Source organism: Trachymyrmex septentrionalis, unplaced genomic scaffold, assembly GCF_001594115.1.
Source record: "Trachymyrmex septentrionalis isolate Tsep2-gDNA-1 unplaced genomic scaffold, Tsep1.0 scaffold81, whole genome shotgun sequence".
Classification (NCBI taxonomy): Eukaryota; Metazoa; Arthropoda; class Insecta; order Hymenoptera; family Formicidae; genus Trachymyrmex; species Trachymyrmex septentrionalis.
This window is the reverse complement of record NW_017305997.1, coordinates 1,327,976-1,339,718: the sequence shown is the minus strand read 5'-3', so window position 1 is coordinate 1,339,718 and position 11,743 is coordinate 1,327,976. Positions and strand designations below refer to the sequence as shown.

The following is an 11,743-nucleotide window of genomic DNA, read 5'->3' as shown; positions in this document are numbered from 1 at the left end:
CATATATATGAATATATATATATATATATATATATATATATATAAAATACATTTATGTTAATTTGTAAATGACTGTAAAGTGATACAATTTAAATAAAAATGATGTTTTTAATAGCGTAGTGGCTTAATTAAAATGCTAGATAAAAAATGCCTTATAGCAGTTAAAAAATTTCAAACTTCAGGACGCGATTCCCGACATAGTCTTGAAAATTCAAGTTACATAGAAAATTCGCCTTGTTTATCTAATAATCTTGAGACCACATGAGACAGGATCGTTTTACGTAAGAGGAAAAAAGCTTGGGACGCAATCAAGTATCTCGGGTTATACAATGTAAAAAAAAAAAAAAATCGTGTATCGTATGTACTGAAACAGAATTTTTATTAAGAGACAGTTCTGTCCTTTCAAGGAAACAAAATTGACATACGACTCATTAGAATGGGTTTGTGCTAACAGAATTGCGAAGACAAATAAAAAAAAAAAATGTTTTATAGTCACGCGCAAACCCATCTTTACAATTTGGAGAAAGAAAAAAGATAACGTTACGTAGAACAAGAAAATTTTTTGAATAATTTTGTTTTGTACTATTTACGAATTGCTTCCAAAAAAACGGTAACACCTAACGAGAATAATTGTCTTGACAAATGCACATAAAAATCAGAAATACAGGAAAAGTATTTCATCCGCGCATAATTACGCACGAGTCGCGAGTTATTTGTAAATAGATATGCAAATTGCATAATATCGCGAAATCATTTTATTATATATCGTTCTTTAGAGCACTTTCCTGTTTCATTAATTATGTAATCCTAATTGTATCAATTATAAAATCTAAACACAGCAAAGGTATGTAAGAAAAATTTCGCAATCTTATGCTGCTTGTATAATTTACGAATAACCGAAACTCAGATTTCAACGTCACAAAATAAATCGATGTCCGTTACACATTGTCGAAAAATCTTGGTTCATATCTCGTTAATAATAGTAGCAATAATATTAATAATAACAAAATAGTATCACATTAATCATTATAGTAGCCGTTCATCAGGTATGCCATTCGGATGATTGGTTCCGCAATTTGACGTAAACAAGTGTATATAATAATAAGTTCTTTAACAAAACGGTAAGCATGGATAGTTGATAAACTGATACTGTTTTACATTTCAAACGAATTATACTTTTTTTTGTGTTTTTTTTTTATATTTCACGTATATTGGAGATCTAATTCCAATATCATTAATCGAGCTGCGTATGTTATTCGAACGCGGATTGTTCATTTAGATGTTAAACTTTCGATGCGATCGATTCTCGGTTCGTTTGTTGGGAATGTGCTTGCACACAGCTCGCCACATTGGGTTAACCAATGGAAATAATTCAGGCGAAGGTACGAGATCTACGAGATGCTGTTAGAGAGCTCGTTCTCAAGATGTTCCCCTTCACACTTACGATTTAAATCGTAGACATTGAGAAGTAGAATTTACCCTCCCCCGGATGGAATTGGAGAGTCCTCCACAATTCTCGCACGTTACCCGGATGTTAACACATTTACTTCCGAAATCGTATTTCTACGTCGTACGAATTACATTCGCTTACTTTCATATCAAGGGCACTCCTTGTTACATCCAAGATTGAGAACCGCACTTGGATATATTTCATGAATCAGACATGAAGACGTGATAAAAAATACCAAAGTAAAAAATATTTACTTTGGCAACTTGCAGCTGCGGAAAAGGCATCAATTTATGTTCTATTGCATTTTTTTTCGCAAAAAAGATACTCGTCTGTAATTTGGAATATAAGAACAATAATATATGTATAAGTACGGCTGCAAGAGAGAATAGATTATAAAATTATCACGTTCTTCAGTCTGCTCACATAACATTGCTAATCAATGTTCTTTTTTTTTTGGATTTTTTAAGCCCACTTTTTTCTAAGTTTATATACCTCGCATAAACATCATTCTTTAGAAAGAGTCAAGTACAGCACGCAATTTTATAGAATTTTAATATCAATAAATGGACGAGTTTTTGTTTACAAGAGTCTTTGAAATATATAAACATCGTGCATCGATCATTATGAGATCACTAAGAAGTATTAGTAGGAAATAATTTTGATTAGAATATAGAATAGTTTATAAAATTCTTATTAAAAAAAATGAAAAGATTCTTTATGCTTGTGTATTAATACGAGCTAATTGACTCTTTCAAAAGTTGAATAAAATACATTTCGCAAAATAGACTCCATAAAGTGGATCTATCGATGTTTCCAATTACAGCACAGTAAGACTAAGTATTTTCTTCTTAGTCTACGTAATATTGCCAAAAAAATTTTTAAAGAATCGCCATATAAGCAAAACAATAGAAGCTAATAGAATAAGAGCAGATTTTTGTAGTTTGTAAATGGGAACATTTCGCAGATTAAATTGTTTGGCGAAACGACTGTTATTACATTGAACCCATTTACGTTTTGTTTATATATTAAGTAGATAATAAAAATGAAGAGGGACCGTAATATTAGACTATGGCGCAATCAGATGCAATTCCGATTGATCAAATTAATATGCAGTGGGCGACAAATCATTTGATCAACAAGATCGCACGTTAGTTTAATTCATTACAGTATCTTTGCAACAGTGACACAAAAAAGAACCTAATAAATTATCAAATCGTAGCAGATATAATTGCTGATCTTCCGATCTGCTCTGGTTGTTCATATTATATGTGGTCAACGGCACCATTATTATCTGGCAGATTATTTTTGTTTTCGTTATCTCCATTAAGTAGAAGACAGCGTTGTGAGTAGATTATCCGATTGTAATCGTTAGTGGACATTACCGATAACAAAGTTGTTGCAATATCAATATTGACTTCTTATTCGATATTTATCTGCCCGTATAGTTATAACGGTAGCCAAATACGTTACAAAAATTTTACCGAATTGAAGACAATTGAGGAAGCAAATAGAAATTTAAAATAGAATAGACGCGGTTTGGTACATCATATTTCGACGTATTTCAATTATAGTACTGCTTTCTGTTTCACGCAATAATCTTTGCGTGATTCATTATTTTATTACATTAATTTACTCCTTTTTCATTTAATCGCGCATAGATCACGAATGCACGTATACATGTCTGCAAATCAGATAATAAGTCGCAAATACGATCACTTTGCAACTTATAACCCGGTTGTGATTATTTAGCAATTTTACCCGATTGCGATTATTTTGCAACTCATCGCCCAATTGCCATTATTTTGCAACTTATCACCCGGTTGCGATCATTTTGCAACTAAAATCTCGCTTTGCAATAAATCCGCGATTAACGATTGTTTTGTAACTTATAAATCCGCAGTAAACAAAAGCGATAATCGCGCAATGATGTTTACCTAAAGACTTCTTTTTTCATATTACATTGACGAGTCAGATTTATGGCATTTGCGATCAAGAGTGTATAAATTTTCCAGAATCGTAGAGTCGTATATGCGAAATAAATTATCTTGCAAGACCACAAGACAATCTGCAAAGCTCATGATAAGCTAATTCGTGAGTATGATAACGCATATATTCATTTATATTAGATTCATTTATATTAGATTTCACAAAAATGCGAATCTATTTCTTGACATTTAACTAGGGGAGCTACGATTGTACTCTACGAAAATGGAGACTCGCGGAATATATCTGAACTCGAAAATGTACTTTGAACTTGCGTCAAACTTAAGCCATATACTTGGTGTCGCTATAAACAAAAATTACGTATATTGGTCGAAGGTTGAAGGCAGCGAGCATGAACAACCATTCGTCCAGATCAATATTCTATACAAATCTGTTTAAATGTCCAATTGTTAGCAATTTCATTTTCTTTTTTTTTTGTGTCAGCAGTTAACTCATTACTGTTTATCTATTATCTACAGTTTTTTCCGTGATAAGCTCACAGTTTCTGATATTACAGCCCTAAATACATTTTAAACCGCCTTCTCTATCACCAATATTCCATTCAAAGAGGATTCTTTCCTCTCAAATATGAAATATTTTAGTAGCGCAGATTGTTCCATACTTTTCACATCCAAAAACCTAAGTCATATTGGCTGGTGGCTTTCGAATTCTTAAATTTTAACTATAGTCATGCATGCGAAACAGTAATTTCCTGCACCTCTTTTACTCTTCTTCGTGCTTATCCATTTTTTTTTATGGAGATTACTAGAGATTCTATGTCGATATCAATACAATAACTTTGGCAGTTATTTTATCTTTCACGACAGATAGAGTATTCATTCATAATGCACCTTACATTCACATTCCAGTGTGAGCTACGTCCTCATGTGCATTCACTTGCGATTCATTTATTCCGTCTTCCGCACATTTTCATTAATTTTAGCAACCTTCACAATTTTTGTTTAAATTCAATTTTAGCCCCCGATAAACTGTTGTATAATTAAATATAGGCTGTGATTGGACATATATTATTATCAGCATCAGCCATAGAATCTCTATTTTTGTTGTGGAGAGTCCACCAGCCAGTTCTTTATAAAAAATAATTATATAAAACTAGTCAATTGTACAACCTCTGATTCTCAATCACGACATGGTAAAAAGAAAATCAAATTGCGTTTAAAAAAAAAAAAAGAAAAAGAAAATTTCACTAGCTGTTGAATGAACAGAAAAGAGACCGTTTAAGTGTTGACAAGTGATTTGAATTTCAGAGTTGTATTACAATCTTGACAAATAGCAAAATCAAGCCATGATCAAATATTACAACTGATATTTAATATATCCAAATTTTATAAATCGCTAAGGGCAATTTATTTATATATATTTATATATATACACGACCTTATTGATGTTAAGGACAATTTATATATATATGCATGACAGTACAAAAGTAATGAGCACGTGAATCGGTATGTTGTACTCGGCGAGATTGGCCCGATAGATTTTCTAAATCATATGCCCTTTTTCTTCATCGTTAAAGAACAGAAGAAAAAAAATACTGGAAGAATGAAGCCGTTGTATAAAAATCCTCTATTAAAACGATATTGTATGTCCTCGCATGTAGTATTTACAGTTATGATAAAATGCAATGATTGATTATTATGTTATTCACATATCTGTTTACATATTGTGCATCTTGATAATGGCTTGACTCTGATTTGTTTTAGCTTATGTACATTTAAATGTATTTATGTACAAAGATTCGCATCGACATTTGCGCGACACTTCAATCACTCAGCTCATTATTACTCATACATAGCACGCTTTATTTACAAGTGAACTCACTTTTTGACACACTTTCACACACTTTAAACTCTTTGAGCGTGTGTAAAGCTTCGTTTTACCACAGTGCATCGAAACTACTTGGACACATTACCCTCTTCCATACTATTATTGTCTTCTGGTCTCGCCACGTACAAACTGGGGTCTATCACCTTTGGGATAGGTTTAATTTCTGTTCCAAGCTCTTGTTCGATACGGTGTAGATTGAAGCGATCTTCATACGTGATTAGGTTAATTGCTATACCTAAGTGGCCAAATCTTCCAGATCGGCCGATTCGATGCAGATATGTTTCTGCCATCTTCGGAAAGTCAAAGTTGATTACGACGTTCACAGCTTGAACATCAATACCACGAGTAAATAGATCACTGCTCACCTGTAAAAAAGAATTTATTTTCAATAAAAATTTTAATAAAAAGTTGAATCACATATAGATACACTAGTACAATTTTTTCAGTATGCATATCACTTGAATGAGAGATAATGTAATTATTACGTATATAGTTAAAATTTAAATAAGATTTTGCTGAGTAAAAATGTGAACATCTTTTAATTAACTTACAAGATTTCGGCATAATCCTGCACGGAAATCATGGAATACGCGATTTCGGTGTGCCTGCGCCATTTTCGCGTGTATATAATAACAGCAATATCCAAGATCTGTTATTTTTTTAGCCAACAATTCGACACGTTGCGTTGAATTACAGAAGATTATGCTTTGCGTTATTTGCAGCTATAAAATATATAAATTAATAATACATTTACTTTGAATAATATGTATCAAATTAAAATTAAATTCAGTTTATTAGCATTACCTTGGAGAATAGCGTGTTAAGGCAGTGAACTTTTTGTCGTTCCTGTACAAAAGCGTAGTATTGTGTTACGCCTTTTAAAGTCAACTCTTCCATTAAATTAATCTCATATGGATCTCTCAAGTGTTTTTCCATAAATTGTTTCACAGTTAAAGGAAACGTTGCTGAATACAGCAGAATCTGACGTTCGTGTGGTAATCTATAAAGAAAATAATATAACTAATAAATATCAGGAAGTAATATTAACAAAGAGCAGTGAGTAGTATAAATGGTTATTTTCAATAATTGATAGTATTTTATTACGCGTGTGACATAAGTAAACATTTCTATATTAGCAAAATTTATCACATTTAATATTACCCAGTGAAAAATATGGTAACAATATAAATTAAAATTGCGAATAAAATAAATAGCAAAACTTTGGTAAATATTTATGCGAGAGAGCCAATTAAAGTTAGTCACTGATTAGTCAGTTTGACGCACTAGAGAATGTGAATATGTTGCAACATGCCTCAATTCGGTAAGACATTTCACATTTCAGGCAGTTTAATTAAATATAAAATGCAGCATTACAAGTATAAGTGCATGAAACAAACATGTTATAATTGCTTCAACTTTAATTGTCTCTCATACATAAAAATATTGAATTTGAAATATTTTTCTGCATAATTCTTACAAGGTTGTCACAAATTCCTAAAATTCCATAATTTTTCCTCGATTTCCAGAATAAAATTTTCATAATTTTCCCTAATGATTTCAATAATATTTTGAATTCTTTTATATTTTTGTCCTGATTTGAAAATCAAATATTTTGTTAAGAAAGCAATTTTTAACATATCTATGTAAATTACTATTAGTGTTGCTAACATTGCTTGTATTTAATTGTTAAGTTGGTAGTATTTCAAAATTGCGCAAGTATGAAGTACGTATATTAAACTTCTTTAAAGCCAAGAATTTTAATTTTCCAAAAGATTTTGTAAAATTCCCTGCCTTTTCCCTGATTTCTCTGACCACTTTCAATTTCCCTGACTTTTCTCTGATTTCTCTAACCACTTTCGATTCCCTGATATTGCCCTCTCTGATTTCCAGTTTTGTAGGGCAACCCCCCTACTACAAAATGTTCATCTACCATAAAAAAAGTGTATGGTTAAATAAAGAAATTCTGTGTAAAATAAAATGTCTAAATTTCTGTACAAACATACCTCGATATTACATGATCCAACATTCCTTTAAAGTCTTGTGACAGCAGTTTGTCTGCTTCGTCCAAAACTAGAATTTTACAATGTTCCATATTTGCTACATTCTTTTCCATCAGATCAAGGATCCTTCCTGGCGTTGCGATTATCACTTGTACTGAAAGTGTAAATTATGCGAGTTATACATCGGTAAATTAATTTAATGCAGATTATCGATAAATTATATATACTTTACTCTAGATATCGTACCTTTTTGATAAATCCTCATAATGTCGTCTCGTAAGTTGGTTCCTCCAGTAGTAACCATAACTTTTATATCCATGTGTTTTGCAAGCTCAATACAAATCTGTGATGTTTGTAGCGCTAATTCTCTTGTAGGCACAATTACCAGTGCTTGGATTACGTCTTTCCTTGGGTCAACCTAAAGCAGCAATGTATGACATTAAGCATACAACATTCAAAACAAATTTCTTTTCAAATAAACATCTTTATCATACTTCTCTTTTGTCAATTTATCGTACCTGTTCCAGCACTGGAATTGAATATGCTCCAGTTTTACCAGTTCCATTTTTCGCGCGTGCCAAGATGTCCTTACCAGAAAGTGCAATGGGAATACTAGCTTCTTGGATTGGTGATGGCTTCTCCCATCCCTTTTCAAAAATTCCCATCAATAATTCACGTTTTAGGCAAAATTCTTCAAACTCGTTACCACGTGTGTCGGTAACATCCTGTAACGTACATTTCAAAGTAAATTTTAATTTAAAAAACTTAAATGCTTTCAAGAATCTCTATGTACAGAGATAATAATAAAATTAATTTTAAAGATTCATTTTTTATCTAAAAAATTTAAAAATAAATTAAGAATAATCTAAATTTAAACATAAAAATTTTGTTTAATTTTTCCTTATTTAGTAATTTATTAATTTATCAACTTTTCTTTTTTTTATCAACTGATACTTGTTTTAATCATTTTATCCTTTGGAATAAATTAAGAGTAATTCAAATTTAAATTAATATTATTAATATAATTTATCAATATTTTATATCAACTTTTTTATTTAAACTCACACTTGTTTTTATTCTTTTATCCTTTGGTGGAATCTTTAATTTCGCTTTCCAACCTACATCATCCATTTTATCTATCTCTGATTTATTAGACAAACCAGAGTTTAACATATGATTAGAGTTCATATGTGTTTCGGTCATCATTTTGGAAATATTGTAGTATGTCTACTATCTTTTCCTGACAAAAAAAAAAGAAGAAAGCAGACATCATTATCTGTACACATATATACATATACACTACCTAAAATTATTGCAATAATTTCTTTGTGTAATTTTTGTGATGTGAAATTTAAAGCCACACATACATTCGTTTATTATGCTTTTCTGTCAATTCGCATTTTTCCGTTATAAAATATTTATATTTATAAGGCATTGCACACCTTATAAATAATATTAATTATATTAACAATTATACCATAATCATAACAGCTCTGATCTTATAAACATATTCAAAAGTATGTACCAAGATTTGTAATAACGTCTGAATAGAAAGCCAGAAGGGGAACAAAACCAAACAAAATTGACCTACAGTGACTGTATGCCTTTAGATACTGTGTTCGTTATGAATACATTCAAATATGCCAAGTGTTTTTGTATGTTTGGATATAGAAGGCCCAAGTATAAATACTTTGTAGATGAAACAGTTAAATGTGCTACAAAAAATTCGATTTCTCTTTCATTTGTAACTTCTAATTAGCACGAAATTTATTAAACAATTAAATGAAAATTGCATAGCTGTTTATATAATATATTAATCTATTTCAATCTCCTTACGCCCGATTGCACCAACATTACTTTGATTTTAAGCAAGGCTTAAAATTCTCTCTGTCTCTCTTTCACTTTAAAACGAGACGGAGAGTTTTAAGTATTGCTTAAAGTCAAAGTAACATTGGTGCAACCGGGTCGTAGAAAGAAAGAGTTACGTAAGCTAATTTTAAAGTATACAAAAAGATTATAGTTCCAAGTAAACTTTCATTTTAATCGTGCAATAAATAATACACGTTAAAAAGGAGAGGCTTTCAGAGGCTTCAAGATTCATATGGTCGAGACGTATTGTGTGTAGAATGTATTCAAAGTCTTACTCATACGCGACGGAGAAACAAAGGAACAATCTCGATATTAAAATTTATCTCGTTATATCTCCGAATGATGAAACTTAATCGCTTTGAAGGCACAGAAATTCATAGAGAAACGACAACAGAAGGCATCGCTGCTCTTAAATCGCTTTAATCGCGAGTTTGCTTCTGATTAATGGTAACAGATACGCCGCTCGTCGAATTCGGGGGAATTTCAAACGCGCAACCGTTCGAACAGTCGATAAGGGCAGACTCGTGAATGCGATTTGCGCGTTAAATATAACGTGGCCGGCTCGCTCTGTTCCCGCGTGGTTCCAATGGATGCTAATCGCTCTAAGGGGAGTTCCTTTTTTTTCCCCCTTTTTTTTTCTAGGTCAGATCGCGAACTGGAACATTCCGTTTCACGCTGGCAAGTTTCTCGAGAGGCAACGGAAAGACCCTCGGGGGGCAAATACCGTTAAGGCCCGGCGTCGAAATCAATTGATATTAGCGCGAGGAGACGCCGGGTCGACGGGGAACGACACGGAATGCGGGAGTCGCGAGTGGACGACGTACCGTCGTCCTCACTTACCTTGAAAACTAATGGACGTCGATTCCGTGTGTATGTATGCACGCCTCGAGCACTCGATCGGTGGGAAACAACACGTCAAAATGGCCGTTCCCCAATGTCAATGATTTCGCCGACTTCTCGCAGCGCCAGTGACCGCGTCGGAGCTCCGTTTTCCTCTACGGTGCAATGCCGCGCTGCCGCTTCGCTCTCCTCACACACTCTCACGCTCTCTCTCTCTCTCTCTCTCTCGCCCTCTCTCTCTCTCTCTCTCTCACTCACACTCTCTCACACTCTCTCGCTCTCCCTCTCGCTCTACCTCTATCGCTTCTTTACTCGTTACGCTTCGGAAAAAAGCGTTCTCGTGTATAACACGCGGTCCCGACTATCAGTCTTTCGGTCTGTCTCTGCGACTTGTGATTTGCGTTCCGCTTGCAGTATCTCGAAATCCCGACTGATGCACTGCGTCGAATGCGAGCGACGATTATTGCTTGTTCGGTGTACACGATCCGTACCATGAAAGAATGACGGAAACAAGATAGCGAAGCGATTACGGAATACTGTCCACCAGGCGTTGTTTTAAGGCGGTTTTTATGAGAAACTTGCGGCCGATTACGGAGAACAAAACACACCAACAGATTTGTTCTTTACAGCTGAATTCCTCGTATCTATTATCTTTTCCCTTTTTCTATCCATCTTCAGTCGTACATACGTCTTGTGTTTCGAGTTCAGATAATACCTACAATGAATATAACGTAATACGGTATAGAGAACAGACCCGGCAACGTCTTGTAGCACGAATCACGTGCTACGTGGTTCGAATTGTCCGCTGGAAACTTGACCAATCTCCGTGTGCCAGGTGTGGAAGGGAAGACGCGTTGCTGACGAAATCAAAAGTGGAATTTATAGTCCAATCTTATATTCAAAATCGTCTTTTAAGTTTATCCAGCAAACGAGAATGAATTGAAATGAATTGAAATGGATTCAGATTTTCAGAAATATTGATTCATGAATGTTAAAATGAATGCTTTTCAATCCTGAATGCATTTTTATTCATTTATAGGAATTACATGGAGTATATATATCTCTATGCTTTTTAATCTAAAAATAATATTAGCTTTTTCTGTGCATTGTGAATACTGTTCAATTCAAAATTTTGAACAGGAAATGCAGTTTTCCAATCCAATTGCATCCAATTGAATCTAATTGAATCCAATTGCATCCAATTGCATCCAATAAAAAGTATTCGCTATATAAAATACGTATTTGGATAGAAAAAAATTTTAATCCATTTTAATCCATTCTCGTTTGCTGGGTAGTTTTAAATAAATTAAATATTCCATTAAACCAATAAACTGGCCATATAATTAGTTAATAGTCTTATATTTAAACGAAAAATCATCCAATCGTATTTTACGTTTGTCTTTATGACAGAAATGTGATTGGATAATTTTCTTTATGCATATGGTTATGCGGCTATACATACAAGTTTGTGTGGATATATCTTAACAGTTAAGGTTCCTGAATGTTCCTATAATAAGAATTAGGACAAACCACCGCCATTAATAGAGAGAGTCAAATACTATAGACTAGAGACTATAGTCACGTTAAACATATATAGCTGAGTTCAATCATCGACGAGATATTATTAAAGACCGACATCTTTATGGGAGTTCGCATCCCTGTGAATATTGAAGTAATTAAGAGTTAAAAACTGAAAATATTGTATTAATTTTATGATTTATTAGTTTAGTGAATATATTTATGCATTTAGAAC

At 33.0% G+C, this 11,743-nt stretch overlaps 1 protein-coding gene across 3 annotated transcripts; it reads right to left on the bottom strand.

The window, feature by feature from the left end:
• Nucleotides 1–4,873: 4,873 nt before the first annotated feature.
• Nucleotides 4,874–10,489, bottom strand: LOC108754851 (putative ATP-dependent RNA helicase me31b). 3 transcript variants are annotated; one of them, XM_018497474.1, is made up of 8 exons: nt 9,991–10,489; nt 8,347–8,521; nt 7,800–8,006; nt 7,528–7,699; nt 7,285–7,435; nt 6,086–6,281; nt 5,833–6,003; nt 4,874–5,646 (listed from the first exon to the last, which is right to left on the bottom strand). In XM_018497474.1, exons 2-8 carry the CDS (start codon nt 8,485–8,487, stop codon nt 5,350–5,352), a joined length of 1,335 nt encoding a protein of 444 aa, XP_018352976.1. In that variant the 5' UTR covers nt 8,488–8,521; nt 9,991–10,489; the 3' UTR covers nt 4,874–5,349. The 3 variants fall into 3 exon arrangements, with proteins under 3 accessions (XP_018352976.1, XP_018352977.1, XP_018352978.1); XM_018497475.1 differs by lacking the exon at nt 9,991–10,489 and adding an exon at nt 9,375–9,586 and having other exon boundaries at nt 8,347–8,522; XM_018497476.1 differs by lacking the exon at nt 8,347–8,521.
• Nucleotides 10,490–11,743: the final 1,254 nt, after the last annotated feature.

Bases quoted from the DNA above. Each gene is read 5' to 3' on its own strand.
- LOC108754851 (XM_018497474.1), bottom strand. From the start codon at position 8,487: ATGATGACCGAAACACATATGAACTCTAATCATATGTTAAACTCTGGT. The intron at 7,436-7,527 runs GTACGATATCTA...TTACACTTTCAG, and splicing joins TATGAGGATTTATCAAAAAG to TACAAGTGATAATCGCAACG. The intron at 6,004-6,085 runs GTAATGCTAATA...TATATTTTATAG, and splicing joins TTAACACGCTATTCTCCAAG to CTGCAAATAACGCAAAGCAT.